Source organism: Halichoerus grypus, chromosome 12 (assembly GCF_964656455.1).
Source record: "Halichoerus grypus chromosome 12, mHalGry1.hap1.1, whole genome shotgun sequence".
Lineage (NCBI taxonomy): Eukaryota > Metazoa > Chordata > Mammalia > Carnivora > Phocidae > Halichoerus > Halichoerus grypus.
Genome location: NC_135723.1, coordinates 60,003,659 through 60,026,614, shown reverse-complemented (window position 1 = coordinate 60,026,614; position 22,956 = coordinate 60,003,659). Strand labels below are relative to the sequence as shown.

Below are 22,956 nucleotides of genomic sequence, written 5' to 3'. Positions count from 1 at the left end.
CTGAAGACAAGCTTTACTACTATGAAGAAAGTGCTGGATTTCTTTTTCTTTACAGTACTATTTTGCCATCTCTTATGAAAACCCAGACAGGAATGCTCCCTTGTAAAATTTTCCCTCTAAATAGTTTTCCTACATACAATGTCCAGGATCACAAATCCCTGGAAACCACCGCAGTGAAACTTACTTGCTTCTCATTCACACAGGGGTGTTCACCCAAGGAACCCATTTAATGATGTGTTATAATCGAAGTCACTTTTCAATGCCGAGGACAGGGGAGGGGATTCCTGTTCCTCACCCCATTGGGCCATAACATCTGGGAGAAGGTGTGTACCCAGGTGCTTCCATTCCTGACCTACCGAGGGGTACTTATCACACAGACACGGCATCTCCCGCATGCCCAGCAAGGTCGCCCTGGTCTTCCCTGACACTGCCTGGGAATCTTGGTTGGCTTTGGGATGGAGGGCAGACTGTTTGGGTGTCTGGAGAAACAAAGCCGACATTCACTCAGTTGTGTTGGGTCTGACGTGTCAGATGGAAGCTGCTGGGGATTTTTTTTTCTTCTTCTGAGTCAGCAGTTTTTAGGAGGCTCTTGAGGGGTCTGAGTCAGCAGGTTTTGCTATAAACAGCCGCTATACGAAGAAGAGGTTAGGGGAGGGGACAGACACCCACACTTGAGGCTGTGTGCTGTTCTCTTTAAGTGCCCACAGGCCTGTGACTGGTACAGACGTTGGCAAGGAACCAATGGAGTCTTATGGGAAAAATAATGTCTGGAAGAACATCTTGTCGTGCTCTTCTTACTTTAATGACTTAGTGAGCCTTTTGCCTGGCACAGATTCTGTTGCGAGCACTCCACTCGTTCAAAATACCCGGCCACGTTCTACCTGCGATCCCTCAGGAGGGTGTGCAGGATGCCTACGGCACAGGTGATTCGGAAGGATACGGCAAAGGGAAAAGGAAACCATACAGAATCTGGAATCTGGAGAGTTTGTGCGCAAAGAGTGGAAACAAATCAGGAAAAAACGACGTTACGGTTGTAAAGATTCTGCCTCTGAAATAAGCTTGCTGCTTTTCCATTGGGTGTTCCTCCTGTTCTTCCTCATTTTCCTCTCATACCATTTCCAACCCAGCCTCTAACTGAAGACTCAACTTATTATTTATTTTTCTATTTTTAATTAAAGGAACACAGCAGCGTGAAGGGAACTCTCATCTCCAGACTTGAGAAAAACCAAGAATTCCTCATCCAAAAAAAAAAAAAAAAAAGCTTTCTGAGTGCTGGCGCTCATTCCTGCTGGTTTGTATCTGATGAACTTTTCATTCAATCTGAAGCTCAATGTGTGCGAAACCCAATGAAGTGAACCAAGAGAAGGACGTCGTCCAAACATGTTGAAGCACTTGTGGGTGATTGCTTGGTCCTTTGTGTGCCACAGCTCCTGTGAAAAGCCTCTGTCTCAGGCAGGCTCCAAACTGCCAACTCAATGAAGCAAATAATAATTATTCCTAATGGCAGTAATAATTATGGAACAGGGTGGACCCAATATAAGGTTGGTTGTCTGTGGCTTCAGTGGGGCAGCCAAAGTTTCACACACTCTTTTTATAAAAATCTCTCTCTTTCTGTCTCTCTTCTCTCTCTCTCTCCTTCTCTGTCTTTCTCTCTCCCCCTCCCTCCCTCTGTCTCTCTGTCTCTCTTTCTCTTTCTTTCCCACACACAAACACAGACACACACATATTTGCCAAAAGAGATCTGGACAAACTCACTCCTCTAGTTTCCTGCAAAGTGCTTGACTACAGAATTAAATTAAATAAATAGCAGCTATCCACACAATGAGGGTGGATTGGGACATGTCTAGTAATTGACACCTCTCTTTCTCTTTCTCTCTCTCTCATTTTTCTTTTAGTTAAAAGTTTTAAACTTTCTCCAATTCCAGACTTTTAGCCAGAGCCATGGTCAAATGGCAGACATGAATAATTTGATGTATCCTCCTTTCTAGGGGAGATGGGGAGAAAAGAGGAAGGGAAGGAGGGGCAGAGAAAGGAGAGAAAGTCGGGGTTCTAGATGAGTGCCCTCCCACCCCCACTCTACTGTGACTATAAATTGGAATCTCCGGGTAAATCAAAGTCTTCTTGGTGAAGCCCCAAACCCATGGTTAGTATCACAGCCAATTTTCTATGAAATATTCACCCTCCTCCTCACAGGGAGGGAATCACCACCTGAGTTGATTCTCCCTCCCATGCTCTCAGATTCGGCTGTCACCACCCTCCAGGGATGTCAGCATTAGCACCTAAGTATCTCATCCCACATGCCAATGATGTCAAGGTGTCAGAGAAACAAAAAGTGGCTCCTCCTGAAAACATAATCCATCAACCAAATGGTCATTTTCTAGATAATGAGGAAATTGTTTCAATTTTCTGAAAATTAGGTAAAGGGGCTAATATGAATCTATGTGAGTTTGTTTTTTTTTTTTAATCTTATACTTGTCAGTCACTGGGGCTATTCTTTAAAAGTGGTTCCAAGGTGCTGGTATAGTTTATTGTCATGTAAGGGGGAGATGATAGGGACATTCAGGGCATCATGAAAAACCATGCTATGTAGAATATACAGAATACACCCAGAAAAATTCTTCAAGGGTTTTGAATAAGACAATATACATGTCAAATGGCCTAAATTATATTCCAATAAAACAAAATATTATGAAGTAGATGTATACACACACACACACACTTTTCATTTGGATATAACTGGATGTTAAAACTTCCCCCTCTCCTTTAACAGTGTACAGTGTAGTTGGGATTATTTTTATTTTTTTAAAGATTTTATCTTTAAGTAATCTCTACACCCAACGTGGGGCTCGAACTCATAACCCCGAGATCAAGAGTCGCATGCTCCCCCCAACTGAGCCAGCCACATGCCCCTATTCTTAAATTCATTCTTCCAATGTTTTTGAGAGGCTATAATTTGGAATATGCATTTATAAAGCTGCATTTTTGTTTAGTTTTGTCATTAAAAATATACCTTGGCTCAGCATAGGGTTATAGAAAGACGTTAGAGGTAGACTTTGGTTTCACTGAATTTACAGGTTCATCAAAATGGCTCCATTCAAACTATCCAAACAATACTGAAGTAGAAGCAGCCTCTACTTCTCTTTAATCTAACAACTTACACTTTATGTCTTCAGATATTCAGTTTAAGCAAGACGTTGGGAAAAGTGAGAGGAAACGTCATGCTACACAGTGATCCCTGAGAGTCTGCCAAATGCTTGGGCCCCCCACCCCTACAGATTCTGAGAACAACAAATTGTTTAACAAATGTTCAGTGGCTTGATGACTTGGTGATGGGTGTCTCTTGTTGCACTTGTCATTATGATTATTGTGTCAAAAATGTTTCTGGGTTTTCTGGACTGAAAATAATAGATTTGAGGTCAGCTGTGAAGTGCTGTGCATTTGGTTTGTGAATTACCATATCTGAACCAATATACGATGGGTCTATGATTACTGGGGAAGTCATTTCTGGCATTTCAAAGATATTTGGGGGCCATCTGTTCTCTGCAAAGTTCTGCAACCCTGCAAAAGCAACCCAAGCACATGCCGGCGTGTCTCTACCCCACACTCACAAGGGTCCTATCATTTTACAGACTTTACCGGCCTATTCACCAGCCCAAATGGGGTGAAACTATAAAACTCCAAACTCTTTTAAATGTATCTGGTACCATTAAGAATGTTTATTACTCTACAGGAATTTCACATTAATATTTACCAAAAGCAAAACATACAAGGCAAATAGATCACTAGATCGCCTACTAAATTTGAACATATCTGTTTTATGGAATTTCTTCTTCCACAATCCGCATCAGCCAAGCAGTGTTGTAGTAGAGTATTAGTCATGATAAAGAAACAAACTTGTTCCTAAGAGCTAGAAGAGGGCACTTACTAGACAATCTAGTTTCATTCTTTCTTTATATAAAATGGAAAAGTAGGGCCCAGAGAGGTCATGGGGTCTTTTCAAAGAACTTGTGAGTGGTAGAGTCAGAACCACCAGCCATGGCTTTCAGCCTCTAGCAATGGCTTTGCCCTGTGCCTCATTGAACTAGAATTCCATCTGGATGTAACTGAAACCTAATATCAAGGATTCCCTTTATACCCAAAATCCAAGACCAAATTAGATGTTTGTTTATGTGTTATTCTCATCCCACCAAAGGCAAAATGTCCACAGAATTTATGTAATCTTTAACTCAATCCTCATTAGAAAGGATATAAAAAATGATGGTAGAGAAAATCCATTTGATCTAATATTATTGAAAAATATATGTGAGAGAACCTATTGAATATTTATCTTTTGAATCCCAAGATGTCCAATTACATAAATACATGGTATACGAAATGGGCACCATGGGCTATCTGCAAGTTCCTAGAACAGTCCTCTCTTAACTTGGAAAATATTTGTCAATCAGTTCAGATGAGAGTTATTCACACTTTAGGAGACATACAATGCTTGAGAATATGAAAACTACAAATGATCAGAAATGTCCACTGAGACACTGCCATATTACTTGGACATGCTCAGTCTTCAAAAGAGCAAAGGGTCCTCCCCAGTTACAGAGGGTAAGACCTGCTTTATCATATTCACTTCTCCTAGCACGCTTACCTTGCAGAGCACTGCAAAGACTAATCATTTCTCCATGTTAATACCCCTTTTGGCATTCACCAAGGAATGACTACACTTAGTAGGGACTCTCTTTGAACACCACCCCAGGAGCCATGTAAACCGACAGTGGTGAGCCAGGTAGGCATCCATGTTTCTGGTCCTGAAAACAGGAAACACTGAGCCAATCCCCATTAGAAACTATGACAAGTACAGAGAGGTACAGTTAATTACTGCCTTTTGTATTATGGGAAACATATATCCTCAACCCCCACTGTCTAGTTATTTGGTGCCTTATCCAAGGTTTACCTCTAGGAAGACACTAAATATCGATATGAGCTAAAGCCCTATGTTTCAAGTCTTCCACAAAGTAACCCCCAAAATGATAATAATGTCGGAAAAGAAGATAGTGAATTGCATTTTCCCACAGAGCTGCTTCTGGCAAGATCATTGTCAAGGTTTCTTGCATTGGACTTGTTTTATATCTTTCACTATCATGCTGTTGTTTAGGTGTTTTTCTTGTTAGATCTCCAACAATAAGATACTTTTAGCAAAGTGACAATAAAAGAACAATTTATTGATAAGATTAGTGCAAAGGAGGAAACTACACATAGCCATGCATGTAGCACTATGCCCCCAAAGAACTTGCCTTGCCAAGTAATTTTCAAAATTAAACGTGTTATGAACATTCCAAGTTTTTTTAGTGCTGAATAGGACTTCGAGGATTTTCTAGTGATACCTCCCCATTTTACAGGTGAAGAAACCAAACCTTGGGGAAGCCAAGTTCACTTAGACCCGTGGAACAGTGCAGTGTAGGTGGCCTGGCTTCTAGTTCTGGCTCTTGCTATTCATTATTAGTATGACTTGGGGCAAGTCACGTAATTTCTGAACCTCACTTTACTCAAATGTAAAATGGGTATGTTCACGTCCATGGAACAGAATTATAAAATTATTGTTATTCACCCAGGAGTTGAGCCTAGAAATCAGATCTCTCTGGTTACATATGCTGGGACCCCTCTGTTTGACTGCATTGGTCTCCTCTTCCCAAGTATTCCCAAGCCCGATTCTGTTCTCATCCACAGTGGGACGTGAACACATCCGTGAACACATAACCTAGAGCTCTTACCAAACTCAGCTCCTGAAAGAAAACAAACCAAAAGAGAAAATACATTTGAGAAAGAAAAGTAGCACTGCATGAGAAGTTTGCCACTGGGAATGACTTGCAATCAGCTGGTTAACCTTTTCATATATAGATGAAGGAACTGAGTGAGGCCCAGGGAAGTGGAGCACTTGGCCAAGGCTGAAAATCTTTTAAATGGCAGAGCCTGGACTATCCCAAACCTGTGACCTCTGACCTCATGGCCAATACTTTTCCAAGACTCTCCTCTGATCTAACATAGTTTAGCTCTGAGCAAGCTCTTGCTCTCCAGGCATATCTTTCCAATATGCTGCAAAAAAGAACAATTATCGAGATTTGCGATGGACACAAACCGAATGATCCTGGGCTATTTGCTCTAGAAGCAGATCCTCCTCAGTGCCTATCTGTTTCTAAAAATGGGATAGGGGGAGATACACATGGAGAGACTTAGATGGAAGCTTCTGGAACTTTGTGAGCAGGGCTTCTGTTTGTAAGATCCAGAAATGAAATCCTCCTCCAAGAGGAGGTCACAGGCAAAGTCACCTATCCGCAGCAGGAATCAGAATAAGTCTGGAAGTCAGACTTCATCTAGGCAAGGACTAGGGGTCTTCCTTCAGACCAAGAAGCCAAATGTGGAGCAACCAAATGGTTGAAAAAAGAGTGGTCACTCTCTGTGGTGACTTTGGTTTTCTTATAAATGAGGGTATTTGGCCAGTTGGTTTCTCCCAGGAGAAACCAACTCTCTGCCTCCATGTGCTCAAGACAGTCCCTGATCTCCCTTCTTTGGGGGCCAGGGACCTCCTATATCTTTCTCCTAGAGGACTGAAGCAGCTGCTGGCAACTCAAGGTGTCTCCCTCTGCCCTTGACCACCCTGCAGGTGTGTGTAAGCACAGAAGCTCTTCACACTGGAACCAGACAGACTGAGCATTTGCCAACTCCTGTGCGTAGATGATTCTCCCAAATGGTCAGATAAGCTCATGTGTCTTCCACAGCACTGGGATAGCTATGCATAGGAGTAGAGGGAAAGCATGTGCTTTGGAGTCCAACAGACCTACACTCAAAACTCTGCTCATCTCACTGGCTGAATGATGCTAGACAAGTTACTTCTCTTCTTTGAGCAATAAAACTGGAGTAAATAATACCTGCCTCTCTGGGCTCTTGGACAATGATAGGAAACAAAACGCAATGCTAGATCAGTGCCTGGCACATAGTAGATGTTGGATAAATGTCAGCTTCCTTGTCTTCATTATCAGCCTGATAACCAAGGGCTTTTCTAACAAAAAGTTTGAACCATTGAGAAGTGACCTCCAAGTTTCTCTTCCAACTACACTAGCTGTTTATGGACTGAATGCTTGTGTACTCCCCAAATTCATATGTTGAAAACCTAACCCCCCATGTGATGGTATTAGGAGGTGGGGCCTTGGGAAGTAATTGGGTTTAGATGAGGTCATGAGGGTAGAGTCCCCATAATGGGATTAGTGTCCTTATAAGAGTAAGAAATACCAGAATTTGCTAACTCTCTCACCTCATCCCCACTCCCACCAAGCACAAAGAAGAGGTCAGGCGAGCACACAGCAAGATGGCAGTTGTCTGCAAGACAGGGAAAGGGTCCTCACCAAGAACCACATCTGCTGACCAAGGTCCTCGACCTTGTACTTTCAAGCCTCCAGAACTGCGAGAAATAAATGTCTGTTGTTTAAGCCACCGGATGTGTGATATTTTGCTTTATCCCTCTAAAGTGACTGAGGTACCAGCCTTGCTGTGTTCCAGGTGACTAGCTGTAGCACCGAGACACACAAAGCTTGCCTGAGGAATCCGAGGCAAGAGCCAGATTCAGAGACAAGAGCAAGGGTATTTTTCTGCTTCTCGGAATACGCAGCCATGTGCTCTGGTGTTCTGGCTCTGCCCCCTTCATCTGGCCACAATACCATGTGGTATTACAACTTCTGAATGTTGAGAAACCTTATATTTCCTCAAGTATCAGTACTTAATTTTTCGTTCCACACATAAAGCTCTGTGAGTGGAAGGCTGCTGGCCCCCTTGTCAGAGGTAATTTCTCAAGGCTCTGCATGGGATTTAACGGGAGCCATATGGTTAAATCCATCAACCCTCCCAGAAAGCATCCCCCTGAAGGGCCCTCGTAAATGTTCTCGGGGCTGTGAAAGATCCAGCAACTTTCTAACAATAAAGCAATGTTCATAGCCATGATACTCAGCAAAATACAAAGCAGGAAGTAATGGCTTCTCTTCTGAATTCCTCAAGGGGGTCTTCAAGCTATCCTGGCAAAGGGCTGTGGGCCAGTGACAACCTGGGACCTGCTGGTCTGCTGCCTCCAGCAGAAAGAAGGCTGGCCTGGATGTCACTGGCATCAGCCTGTGGTGGGCAGTGACAGTCTTAATCATGCTCAGCTCAAGAAAACTCTTAATAGTGATTTTACACACCTATGCATTTACAGAGCAAGCACATTCCTAAGCTGTCCTACTGAAGTCTTCTTTAAATGTTGCTTTTCTGTGACAGCGTCATTTATGGACCTCCCATCCCCCCCCCCCCCCGAGCAACAGTGACACAAAAATCCTCAAATCAATTACCATTCCCATCTCAATGGACACCTCAAACAGCAACACCAACTCCTACAACAAAGCCATATGACTCTGGTAGAAAAGGTAGCGCTGCTTTTGACAACAACACGTCTGAGATGTAACAAGCTTTTATTATTATTACTATTATTATTATTTTCCTTGGTCATGTCCACTGAGCTACACCTGATATTCTGTGTGATACATAGTGTCAGGAATTGCAAAGAGAAAAGAGAGAAAGAAGTGCAGAAAGGGTGAGAGAAGGCACAATTTATGATGAGTATTGGCTTCTCTTTATTTTACATAAAACAAGATTTGCTTCTATGGCATTTTATATAAATTTCTGGCTAAGTATTAGGTGTATACTGCCTGGCTACAACCCCATGCAAATAGGGTTTATGACATCACATGGACACGGACACGTATGTGCCGGGAATATAAGCGATGTAAAATCAGGGAGGAATTTCATACATACATGGCTTCACAGATACATGCTGGTGACCATATTTTCAAGTTCCCTGATATTTTAACTAGAATATTCCACAATGAGCCAGATATCTTCTGTCCAAATATGAGCCTTGGTAGGAACACTTGTATATTTTGAGGTTAGGCATAGAACATTTCTGTATTGTAAACTATGATCATCAAATAATTTTCACCAATCACCTCACAAGCTTGCTTATTTGCCCAAATCCCTACAGAGAATTGAATTTGTAGAACATTTTGAATACAAAAAGAATACAGGAAGAAAACGTGTGGAATACAGTGGTAGTGCCTCCCACAACCTATCAGAATTCTGTACTCATGTCCGTCCTTGCCGAGCTGCACATTCCATACTATCTTCATTGCTCTCCTGAAGAATTACTGAGCATGAATTACCTGCTCACACTTACTCCATAAAGAGAAATAGGCTTCTTTAAGTAAGCTGGGATCTATTAAGATTATAGCCACCTCCTCAACTGCTCATTGGCTCCTACAAAAACATCTCATGTGAAGAGAGACAGAGAGAGACAAAGAGAGAGTAAGAGACAGAGAAAGGGATGTACGTGACCACTTACATGCTCATCTACCATTTTTCCCAGGTTCTACTGACTTAATCCTGAATTAATGAGCCTGTTACATGATATCTAATAAAAATGACTGCAATAGAGATACTGCTTGGAATCTGCCACATATTTGGTCCAAGGCTGAATCGATTTCATCTATATTTAACACATGCTTGTTTTCTGTCTCACTTGTCTCCCCCACAGCCCATGGCTCAACTCTTTTTTTTTTCCATCTGGAAAACTTATCTCCTAAAATGCTACCATCAATCAGCCAAAGACACTCTTCCCGACAGAGCGTCTGCCAGTCTGACTAAGCACAAGTAGTCTCTAGTTTGGGGATGCCTCCCACACTCTCTAGCACCGTGTGTTTTTCTAGCCTGCCTAACCACACGAGTGCAATTTGGGATATTTATACTTACCTCCAGTTTCTATTGGGATAACAGCATTACTTTGACAGAACTGGGCATAGGGCATGGTGGGGGGTGATATGGGATGGCACGGACGTTGCCTATGTTGCTTATCTACCTACTTTTACATTTATTTCTTTGGATTTTTGCATTTCCACCTATTTTGGTCTACATTGGCTCAGCGCCTGCTCAAAAAGCATGAAAATCAAATGCTTACAGAAATGCATACATTTAGTCCCCCAAAATCTTCCCCAGACACCAGTGCTATTCCCATTTCCAAGCCCTTCCTTGTCCACACCACTCCCAATACATTCAAGCCTCTAAGCTTAAATACAGTATGAAAGAAGGGGCAGAAAAGAAAGCAAAAGTAAGGTTGGCAGCAGAAGCCAAGCACTGGGAGAAGAGAAGGAAAAAAGAGGGAGCAGAAGACAGGCGGCCCCCTCCCTCTCCCACAAAGTTCCAGTCGTGAACACACCCACTGGCCACAGCAAAAAGCACTGTGCGTGGGCACAGGTGGGTCCCAGCCTCCCTGCTTGGATGCAGCTTAAGCGCTGAGCCTGAATGAAGACTTTCATTGCTGTTTGCTGTTTTTGTTGGCCAGTAGCCATGGCAAACATTTGCAGGTGGCTTGGCCAGATTTTGACACTTAAATATTTGAGGTTGTGATAAAAATCAGAATATTACTACAATATGGTTCTGTGCAGTCTCAAAAAAAAAAAAAAAACTATCTGCAATTTCAAATGCTCATTTAAAGACACAGTCTCCAGAGGGAACTCATGTTTTAAAATAAGTACTCATTTCCTCTTTGCTGGGAGAAATAAAAGAGTCAACCATCCCCAAATGTTACCACCTAGAGTTTCATTCTGAATCCACTGGTAAGATGGGTTGGGTTATTCCTTGCTGAGCCCCCATGGCCATCCGGGCAAGGTTTTGGATGGGTCACATGGAGAAAATGGAAATGACAGGATGTGTGGGTTGGAATCAACATGGTAAGCACGACAGGGAAGGATCTGAAGAAAAGCAGCAGCCTCCCTCAAGCTTGGCAATGAGACAGAGTCCCAAAAGTGACAATTATCTCCTAGAACACACCAGGAGAGACACACAACACCCCAGGATTGGGAGTAAATGAGAAGATGGAGTGGGTTGGGAGGTCACGTGTACCAGAGAAACACTCCCACTCATCCAGGCACAGTGACACAGCCTAGAAATGTCACCCCACTGTACAGCCCTGGGCCAGCTGGGTAAATTACTGACAGAGTCAACACCCATCTTAGAATTGAGTGCTAACCCTCAAAAGATTGTTTCACAAAAACCAGCATTGTACTAACAATACTAAGGACCTCCAAGAGGGTAGCTGGGGTGGGGAGAGGGGGAGGCAGGAGAACTCCAGGGGGGGAGGAATGTTATAAAACTGCTAGTAAACTCCAACACATTTTATGTTTTTTCCCCTTGAAAGAAAAATAAAATAATTATAATTAGCTGGCCTAACTGTGGATTGTCTGCCCAAAGCCAAACCACTAGAGTGAAAGAGTCCCTTGAAATTTAGATGCTGTCTTTAAAGAACCCACCCCACTCTCTTAGTGTATTATAGGTTCTTGCTTTGGAGGGTGGCAATATCTGCCCCCATAGTCATTTGAAAAGAAAAGAAATATTTAACAGGGATACTATCTAATTTAGTATTGGCTTCTTCTAACAAAGCCAAGCATTCAAATGGCCAGAGTAATATTCTGTTTCTTAAATGGGAAACCAAATGTACCCATGACAGACTCACAAAACAGTCACTGCCCACAGCTCTCTTTTGTTAAGATGGGTCTTCACAAATCACAACCCATCTGGTAAGTTGAGAAATGTGAGAGACAAGGTACCCCCCCCTTCTAGGGCATTCTAAGGAGGAATAAGCCAACGTTGTTCCTGGTGCTCACTCTTGATCTGAAGTCCTTACAAGCATTAAAAAAGGGGGGGGGGCGGGGATAGCACATGGCTGGCTTAATCGGTAAAGCATGCAACTCTTAATCTTGGGGTTGTGAGTTCAAGCCCCACGTTGGGTGTAGAGGTTACTTAAAAATAAAATCTTTTAAAAAAAAAAACAAAAACAAAGGGGGAAAGACATAGTGGCAAATTGTCAGGCAGCTTCTAATGGGTTTTTTTTAAATCACCATATCCAATATTCAACTGAATATTCCCACTAAATTCTGCTGCACATACTAAACACCACAAGCTCCCTTTCCTATTTGAAAGAGAGAATTCTGGGAACATACAGCAAGCAGTTCTCAGCTTCCAGCAATATAAATTTATCAGAGCACTCTGGCTTAAGTTACTACCTTTTCTTCCTAAGAACCTGACTGCTCTTAAATCTTTTATTTCCTCTTCACTCTGCTCTTGTAAGGGTGGAAAGAAGACACACCACCATCATCCTGAAGGTAAGGAAGCAGGCCAGAGATTCCGCATTTCTGAGAAGCTAGCGGGTCATGCCCAGGCTTCGGGTCCTCAGACCACACTCCGAGTAGCCAGGGGCTAGAGTTGTCACCTGAGACTCAGAAGTGAAAATTCAGAGTGTCTGGGATTCTGACAGGAGCTTTCTACCAATTTTGCTCAATACCACACTATTGTCTTTTTTACGTAAATGAGGGGGAAACGGCTTACTTTTTTTTTGTTTTGTCTACACCAGGAATGAGCCTGGACCAATAAAGAGGAAGGGGAGAGCTAATAAAGAGGTATTAACAAGGAAAAGAAGCAAGGAAGAATCATCGGAGGAAGGAAGACTGGAAATACATGAAAGACCCAGGGGATGTGCTTAGCAGATCTTAGGAAAAAAGGGACACACTCTGTTGGGGAAGAAAGTGGGCTGGTGAAACTTCCCTCTACCATCCTTAAGCATTTGTCCTGGAAACTATGCTCTGCTCTCCATAACACCCAAGGCGTTTTCCACAGTCACAAATCTTGTCTGAAGAAATGATGACACAGAATGACTTGCTTTGTCCCCCAAAGTCCAGGATCAAATAGTCTCCACCAAATGGGGGCTCCCCTCCCTTCTCCCATTAAAAGCATCACTCTAAGTGCCAGGTGATTTCACGCCAACCAGGAACACCAACTTCTGTCTCATCCAGTCTGAGCACCAGAAACAAGGAGAAAGTCCAGAACATTCTCCGAGCTCCAGCCAGGCCCCAGAGACAGCCGAGGAAGTCTCCTTACCCGATCTGGCGGTTGGTAGAAGGTGCCTGGGTGATGACAGAGCTGGACTGGGGTGACGGCATGGCTTGCTGAATCACAACGCTGGTGTCATGGTTGGGCATCCGGGTGCTGCCAAGCTGGTGAGCTCCGGGCCCTGCCATGGCCCCACCAACTGTGTTATGCATCGAGATATTCTGCCCAGAGAAGACAGAGGGGAAGGTCAGAAGAAGTCAATGTTTTATTGTACTCTCAAGCTCTCAGAGGACAAAATTAGGAATCTGGTCATGTCAACTAAATAAAGAGTTATGGCTTCTGGCAAGCCATGGATCCATCCATCTTGTTATAACTTACAACTATGAGCAGATGAAAAATAACTATTTACCCTAACAGTAAAGCACATAAGAAAATACCTTGAAGTTCACTAATCACTCTGTCACCATCCTGATGTGAGGTTTATATCAGAGACATTTGGTGCATATCTTCTCTGAATTGGTGTGATATATACTGCATTTGAAAATGATTTCCATGGTAAGTGCACAATACTATGATTTAGTGAAGAACTGGTCAACATCCTGCTTTGAATGACACGCACACTGGGTTATTGTTTCTTTTTCAGTCCTATGAGAGTGGCCAACGACCTACTTTTTTTTCCCCAGGAAACTACTACTTTTCCAAATCATAATCTGGGTACTCATGACCCAAGTTCAACTACCTGGAGAGTGAGGATGGATGACTGGAACAGACGACCAGGTGTCTGGAATCCAATGCCAAGAGCAAAAGTTGCAACTTTCTGCTGCATGTCCATAAAATCAATCTCTAACAATTTTTATGGAATAACAGAGTACAGAACAATGACTGCTTGTTCATTTACTTGTTCACTGTCTTACTCTAGAATGTAGAATGTTTGTGTTCGTAACTCTCTCTCGTGGTGCTTGGAACACAGTAGGCACTCAGTAAACATATATTGCATGAATAAACTAGTGAAGGTCTAAATGAGACATCCCAGTCACTTAAGGGAACTAATATCATGTGCTTATTTCTGATAACTTGAATGAAGGTTTCTTTGTTTAAAATGCAAAAGTAAGGTAAAACATGCAAGGTAAAGCTGTCTTAAAAGACAGCTCTTTCTAGAAAAAAAAGTTACTGGGACAAAAGAAGAGGATTCACACAGGGGCAGAGGAAGTCTCATCAACATGGCAGAGCTAAAAGGTGAGAAATTCAGAGCCTAGAAAAGAAAGGGAAAGTACAGGGTAAAGCCAAGTAAGTAAGTGGGCCTCTGTAAATAGCTAAGCACAGCTCCTCAGCCTAGAAGGGTAGTGAAATTCGAGAGGTCAGTTGGACAATGGGGTTGAGGATGGCAGGAAAGAAATGGAGTGTCACTAGCAATTTACTAGAGGGAAAATATATATCTGTCTGCGCTTTGGGGTTAGCAAAGAAAAAAATAAATGTTACCCAGGAGAACCAGAAGTGGTTCTTTGAAGTTCTTCTGCAAAGAACAGGATTTCCTGCACTATGTGTTAAATGATGGTGATAACATATATGGTATTTGGGGTGGTTGTGTCCATCACATTGCACCTTTCCCAGATTTCTGATTTCTAAATCCTGACCACACAGTTTGTCAGGAGTCCAGATGGAAACTGGGCACCTGGTTTAGACCGCGAGCCGACTGTGTTATCGTGGGATCCCAGAGGCATGAACAGGCTTTTATACACACACGCGGTCCAAAGGCTCCTCTTATACACTGGAAGGTTTTTCTGACGTGGGAAAATATTGTGGTTGGTTAAAGCGAGATGAAAGGAAATGGTGATTTGTGTTGGAGTGGCACTGTAGGGATATGCTTAAGTTCTTTTTATAGGGCCTGGAGACATAGAGAATTGAACTAAAATAATAACGAAAATAAAGATAATTGTGTTACTTCTTTTGAAAGTGAGCCTTAACAAACATATTTCCCTGGGCCTTAATGAGGCCTTGATGAAGTCAACAATTACAAATATTTTTTTTTTCCTCTGTTGTTTGGATCCTCGGAGATACTCAACCATTTTTCATCTTGCTCACAGTCACCTACTTTGCCAATAATAGATCTGAGGCACAGAAGGATTTCAGACTTTCTTTTTAGAATTATTTCTGTTGTGCTGTGCTATCAAGGATTATGAGTAGAGCTACATAATCTAAAATTTAAAATAATAATCTTTAAATTGCCAAAGAAGGATATAAAATGTATGAACCCTCCTTGAGTTACCCTTGATACCTCTTTTCCATCACCCCCATATGCAGTCCCCTAGTATTGCAAATTCAACCTACACATCCTTCATCTCTTTCTATCTTTCCATTTCACCTTCTGCCAACCTACACCCAACCAGCATCATCTCCTTTCCTGGACTAGATAGTGGTATCCTAACTGACCTGTCACTCACTATGGCTTCCCTTTCTCCTTTTGCCCATATACAGCCACAGTGATCTTTTCAAAAGACAAAACTAATCATATCATACAATTCTCCTTACCCAACCACACCCTCCTACCCCCACCCGACAAGCTTCTTATATGGCTATCATGGTTCAGAAGACACTGAGAGCACTCTTTGTGTGACCTACAAGGCCTGTAGGGGACCCTTCCTACCTCCCAGCTCATCTCACGCTATTCTCACTCTTGCTCTCTGCTCTTCACTCCACCGTTCTAGCATGTTCTTGCCCTCATACTGCCTGTGCTCCATTTCAGCACAGGGGCTTGGGATATGCTGTTTTCTGCTACCTGGGCCCTCCCCTGACTCGACCTTCAAATCTCAGATTAAGCATCATGTGAGGAAGACTTCCCTGACCTCTGTAGTGATGGGGACCCTCTCCTTCGCAGCACTTTTTACAAGTTCACAATAGTTTTGGTTTGATTAACATGTTTCTTCCTAGAGAACGTAAGCACAATATGAGAAGAGATTAAATCTGACTTTACTCCCCATTGCCTCTGTTGCCTAGATCAGTGCCTGGAATATAATAAGTGCTCAATAAATACTGAGTGAGTGAGTAAACTATAAAATGGACATTCCTAAAATATTCAGTATGAGGGGGTCTTTTATTCCCTGGTCAATTTTTGAGAGTGCTAACTTTTTGTTTATTTACCTTGAGATCTCAAAGTATGCTCACGGTAATAGAGTTTTAGATATTAAGGTACTTGTTTGATTATGGGCTAGAGAAATAGAAAGGACCAGAGTTAAGAAGAAATCCACAAACATGGGATGTAGACTGGAAGTAAAGCCTTTGAGAAAATATTAAATGAGCCCTTGGAGGAAGATGCCAAGAAGTGAGCTCTGAATCTTTGAGCACTTTGGCTCAAAGGTTGGCAACAACAATTCCTTATCTCCACCATGAAAACTAGGAAAAACCGATCTGTGCTATAGCACAAAGAAGTTGGTTTGATTTCTTCAGAGGGAAGTGTGTTAAATCAAAGAAAGAATGGCCTCTTTAATGAGAATCATTAAAAAGAATTTTAAAAACTATGCAGGACTATACCTCATTTAAGGTATCCTCGCCCACCAACATTTAAGACATCTCTTTGTCTCTGTGATCCCCACCTGAGATGGAAAAGGCTCCTAAAATTTGTATTCTAATTCTTCAATAATCTCTTTTTTCTACCACACATGAAATCCACAAATTCTCCACACTCCCTCCCCCAGACCCAGAGAGTAATTTCAAAACGTTTTGGAAAAATAAACAACTAGGCAAGCATTATCATTTCACATTAAGAGAAGATGATTTTTTTTTCCCTTTAAGCATTACATAGTAACTCAAACATGAAATTATTTTCTGAGTTCACATTTTCCCAATTATGGGTTCAAAACCTGTCTTCCTTGATAAAAGAATGGCACTTTACCTCTGGATAAATTAAATATCCAGTTTCAAAAACACAACGAGTGACCACATCTTGCAGAGTTATTTTTGCTAGTGTAGGTGCAGAGATTTGGAGCTGATGAAACAGTGTCACCAAACCAGCGGATGGGGGTCAATATACAGGGAAGGATTGGAGGTGTTCCTCAAGGCTCAGACTCTGGCCTTCTCTTATTCAACATTTTTATCAACAGCTTGGATGAAGATGTAAAAATCATGCTTATCAAATCTGCAGTTGACACAATGTTGGGAGGCATAGCTTATGTTCTGGGTAGTAGAGTCAGGTTTTACTTGAGCCAAATTTGTGATCTGGCCTCCAAAAATGCTAACATAAATCTAGGTTGCTGTAGGAGAAGTGCAATGTCCAGATCAAGGGAAGTAATTATTCCACTGTAGAGCACGTTGAACTGACCACATTTGGCCACCACATTTTAAGGGGGAAATTGACAAATAGGAGGGAATGAAAGCAATGAAGGCATCCAAAATGCTTTACAGGAAGAACCGTAAAAGAATCAGGGAATATTTAGTCTGAAGAAGAAAAGACTTAGAGGGTCATGCTAACTGCTTTTAAATATTTGTGGGATTAGATGTAGTCTATGCTACTCCAGAGGGCATAATTTCAAAAAAATGGATCATGATGATAAAAGCCAATGATGACTATAATTTGAGTTCTTATTTTGAAGCAACCACTATGGTAGATGCTTTATAAACTGCACCTCCAATCCTTGCAATGACACTACACGGTCAGCATTATTATCCTCATTTTAAGATGATAAAGAGAGTAAAATTCCTCACCATCACTAAAAATATGTCATTCACCTCTGGCCACCCTCACTCCTTCTGGACTGATCTTTTAAAAATACAAGTTTGACCTTTTGTCCAAAGACAAAACAAGCTGCCTTGTAAAGCACTGAGCTTTCTGGCATCAGAGTTAAGCCAGTAGAGAATAGTGGCCATCCGTCAAGGATGTCACCAAGAGGATTTCTGCATCAGGAGGGAGATGGCGCTACATGACCTCCAAGGTCTCTTCTATTGCTAAGATTCTCTCATTTATGATCCATGGTTCATACTTTGGCTCAGTGCTTCTAGATGATTAGCAATATGTGATAATGTTGGAAATATACTGGCTTAGGTCTGTTCTAGTCCTGGCTCTCTACCCCTCCTTGCATCCATGTAACCTGGATAAATCACTCAACCTTCCTCAGCTCTGTAGCCTCATCGCTAAAAGCAGGGGGCTGGACTACCTGGTTTTCATGATTGTTTCCGGCTCTGATACTCCACAAGTCTCTCTCGATGTTACATTTTATGAGACCTTAAATATCCAAACAGACTTTTTAGACTCTGATTCATGGGCCTACAAACATTGATTTTTCTCCATAACCATAAGCTTTTGCAGAAATGAGCCTTCTGAAAATTATAGCTTTATGCCAGACCCAAGGGATCATGATTCAAGAAATGGATCCAACACAAAGTAAAATTTCTCAAACTTCAAAGATGAAAATTCCACAAACTATTTTCACCTAAATTGTTCACTCTTTGGTTCCAATTTCTCTGCATGTTCCTTTGACTTCCTCCCTTCATAACCTGCAATATACCTTGCTCCCCATTCACTGTTGTTCTGAGACATAAAGGGTGTAAATGGGATGAGAACCGGGGGCATAATGAACCTTGATTGCATACTCAGTGAGCTTGGGGTAGAGTGGTAATTGTCTTTCTGCATGCATGGGCTTGGAATACAATATGCAAAAAAACAACCCAATGTATATGAATATACGTTCTTACAAATACCTATAATTTCAGGGTGTGGTAATGAGGGATGAAGGGCAGTGGACCACAAATGAAAGTAAAAGTTGGAGCGTACAAGGAAAAGGTTGTTGATTCCCATAAGGTCCCAAAATGTTATCTTCAAATCTATATTCTGTCCAACTGCCAAGGTGTGGAGACTTTATGGGTTTCTCTATAAAGAGCCAGGGTCATCCCGACACGCGTTTACAAGTCGAGTTGTGCAATCTTGGAATTGTCTGCATCTTAATGATGCCCGGGCAGTTATGAAGACTTTCAGAACTTCCCAGAAGTAAACATCCATGAATTGCATGCAAAAGATGTCTGAGACATTCACAGGATAACAAAAGTTCTAACCTTCCAGAAGAGACTAAGTTTTCTGGAGGTCTAGGAAGGATTCTAGAAGGATTCTGACTCCTCCTCTCTGGTGCTCTCAGGAGCTGGAATACCAGTGTGAATATTTTGAATCCTATTAAAAGGATAAGCTGCTCCATGACAGAGGAGACAGAGAAGTATTAGAGGGGACATGGTGGGGTTGGGAAGGAGACCAGGGGCCATGCCAGTTGCCTCTCTCTCCATAATATTCTCCTTAGTGTAGCCACAGAGTGAAAGAGGAACAACATAAGACAAGAAACCATCTCAGGCAACCTTTGCAAGTGGGGAAGGAGCACTGTGAAAACCCCAGCTGTGACATGCACATTTAAATTCTGCTTTTTCAGAGTTTGCTACTTATCCCAGAAGAATTCTAAGGGGAACCATGGTACAGAATGAAAACATGAGCACCAGAATAGGGCTCAAGTTCAGATTAGCTCCATATCATCTGGAGCATGTTAAGTTCTCTGAGCCATACCTTCCTCATCTTTAAAACAGAGATAATCCTCTAATGGACAGAGTTGTAATGAGTATTGTATGAGATGACAGATGCCCCAGCACAGTGCCAACTACATACATGTACTTTTTCTCCTTTTACTATAGTGTATAGTTCCAAATGTGAAGCTCAGAGAGTCGTGTTCATTTTGGGTGGCTACTCCCCATGATTGATTTTAATAGAAATATTACTAATAATGGCTGGCACTTATACAGCATTGCCATATGTCAGAAAACTCATTTAATCCTTATCAGTCTAGGAGGTAGATACGATTATTAATCCTCATTTTATAGATGAGGAAACTGAAGCACAGAGAGGTTAAGTAACTTGCTCAAAGTCATACCACTAAGAAGTGGAGGAGCTCAGATCGAGGCCATCTGGCTTCTGAGTCCAGGCTCTTACCTACTAAGCCATACCTGCCTCTACAGTCTTGCTGTAAAAATATTTTCTAGTGGAAAATGACATGGCAAAAAATAAAATGTACCTAATATCCTTTCTAGGGACATTAAAATAAATTATTAATTCTGGTATGTGATCCTGAGAATTACAGTCATACCACTAACTTGGGTCTATGTCATCACCACCATCTTCATACCTACAAAAGCCTGGGAATACACCATTAATTCATTTCAAAGTTATCGATTAGCAATCCTTGTCTTAATGTCATGTTGTCTGCCTAGGTCTTTTTAGACTGGTTTACACTGAACAGGGCAGATTAAGATTAGGAAAGAAAGCTGTAGTTCAAAAACTTCTGAACGATACTTTTATCAAACTATCAAAACAACCAACTCTCACTCACTCATTCTTTGATGTTAGTTCACCTTCTTCAACAGTTCCCAGAGTTAAGAAAAAGGCTGAGAAAGAGATAATTTCTCTGATGTTTGGATCAAGTTCAACTTCCAAGGCAACTTCCCTTACAGTGAGTAGAAAGGCAGCTTGCACACTGATGTGACCCTCAGTGGCCTTTTGCAACTCACCCGTTTCCAGGCAGTAGGCAGCCCCACCTCCCAGTGGGGTTCTAGACTCGAGTCTGCAGGATACAGAGCAGCAAGATCCGTCTGACCGGCCTATGCTCTCCTCCAACTCCAGACCTCTGTCATCCTTTCTAATACTGGGTTTAGACAACAGAGCCCTGAACCATCCCTGTAAGAATTTTATAGCTATTCATTTAATATTGTAGTAAAATGCTCAAGACAATAAACGTCTTCTCAGGTGCCACCCTTGACTGTGAGAAACAGTTTTTGGGTGTCTCTCAAAGATCCTGCTCCTTCCTGTTCAGATTCTCGGTGCCGTGGACTGTCAGTGTCTCTCCTCTCACCTACCACTTTATTGTCTTGGTTAATTCTGCTAAGTATAATCATATGGGTTAAAAGGAAGGAAATGATGCCACTTCATTCAGGTTATTAGAATTACAGTTGAGCACATGTCTGTGGTTGATGCATCTACAGATATCTTGGAAGTTAGAAATTAGTCTAATGCCACTGAAAATATTGTACTCATTGCTCACTGGTAAAGTTCCTCCTTTCTCAAGAGTCTTCCTCAAGAAAGCTGTGGCATCAGCCTACTTAAACAATTCTGCTGGCCCTACCTCTGATGTATGACTCGAACGTTTTACAATCAATCTTTCCCATATCACCTCCTGGCGACCCATCCTCTCTATCCTCTCCCCTCTCACTCACACACACAGACCTCAATGCTTCTTGACTATTCCACACCACTTCATGTTTCTTTTTTACCTTTGCACATAATATTTCCTCTTTGCAGTCAATCCAAGATCCAGTGCCAATGTCCCCTCCTCTGTGGAGCCTTCTCCCACTCCTGGCCCCATCGGCTGTTCCCTGTTTTGTGCTCCCACGGTACCTTTCCCACACCACCATTAAAGAGCTTGACTTATTTCCACAAGTGTTTCCTCTGTCAAACTTGGACTAGGGAATACACCACGTTCATCTGAGGACAGCCAGTGTCTGCTCCTTGGCATGCACCTTGTAGATGTGCAATAAATTCAATTATTCAGTGAATAAATGAATGACATGTGCTTTTGAGCAAGTTTATTGCTTCTCTTTGCTTCAGTTTTCTCATTTGTTAAAGAGGAACAACTGTACCTTGTAAGATTTTTATAAATATTAAGTTAGATAATACAAATGCAGAACTTAGTACAATGCTGGATACATTAAATGTCCAATAAATGTTAGTAGCCATTACTATAATTATCATTCCCTTTATCATGATCGCAACCAATGCTAACACTACCTCTACACTAGGTAAAATCAAGTAACCATTCCTTTGTCCTCCATTGTATCCCATAAATGCTTCTTTCAAAGTTCTGATTACACATTGATATATTTACTTATTTTTAAGGTCAGTCCTCTCCTTCTAGCTGTGAAGACTTTGACAACAGGAACCATGTCCAATTTCACATAGCTCTTCTCTGGGCCTAATAAAATACCTGTCGCATAGAAGCTTATTACCAAATGAATGTGTAGGGAATGTAACTAGGGCTATGGAAAGAGAAAAAAGAAAAAGTACGAATTCTCCCAGAAGGCCTACAGTTTAGAGGGAATATGGAAATTTAGGGACAGAGGGGAATGAAAAACAAATGAATCTCAAAACTACCTTTACTTACACAGGCAATAGAGACAAAGAGAAACACATCATCCAGAGCTGATGAAGCCATGGCCTAAATGGTGCAGGGCCTGTCAATGGGTCTGTGTTTTCCTGTGAGCTCCACCATTAAGCACATGATCTTGCTCAATTTCTTAGTCTCTTGATTTGGCCTTCATAATGATTCCCACATCTGTCTTTTCATTGCTATCCCATGAGCTCCAGAGTTTCACTACCCCCTATCTTGATCACGCTATAGCTTCCTACTGTCCTCCTGGCTTCCAAACCTTCTGGTCCCTCCCAGACCACTCCAGACCTCACGGTCCAATTAATTGGTATGAATCAGCACTTTCCCAATGCCACACCTTAACTCTAAAACCTTCCAGAGCTCCCCATTGCTTACAACGCTAAAGCCCACTCTTAGCCTTGCCTTCAAAGGCGCTATATATCCAGCCTCATCTCTCACCCTTGTCCCCTATGCCAACCCTCCACTCCAGCCACACTTCTCTACTCACTACACAACTCAGGAGTTCAAATTATCCCCTTCACATCTTTACAAGTACTTTCTCCAGGCCCAGAGTTTGCTCCCTGCGTACCTAAGTCCCATCCTCCAAGCAAAATAAAATTGGTTGATAGATAGTGTTTTTCTCAAGTACAAATGAGGATAGTATGCCCCTGCTTCCTTTTAACTATAAAGCGAAGATACAGTAATGGTTTGAAAAGAGCTTTAATAACATATGGATTATCCTACCTCCCCTGCTCTTCTCTCCTCTGACATCCCCTCATTCTTGGAAAAACTGCTTTCCTCTCTTCATTTCAGGTTCACCTTAAATATCGCCTTCTCAATGTTACCT

General features: G+C 42.0%; 1 protein-coding gene across 4 annotated transcripts in view; it reads right to left on the bottom strand.

The window, feature by feature from the left end:
- CREB5 (cAMP responsive element binding protein 5) overlaps window positions 1-22,956 on the bottom strand; it is a 389,578-nt gene that overhangs the window by 227,465 nt on the left and 139,157 nt on the right. For all 4 annotated transcript variants that reach the window (XM_078059403.1, XM_078059405.1, XM_036074491.2 and 1 more), the window contains one exon: window positions 12,997-13,169. In XM_078059403.1, the coding sequence (XP_077915529.1) occupies window positions 12,997-13,169 (173 nt within the window). The remainder of the gene's footprint in view (window positions 1-12,996; window positions 13,170-22,956) is intronic.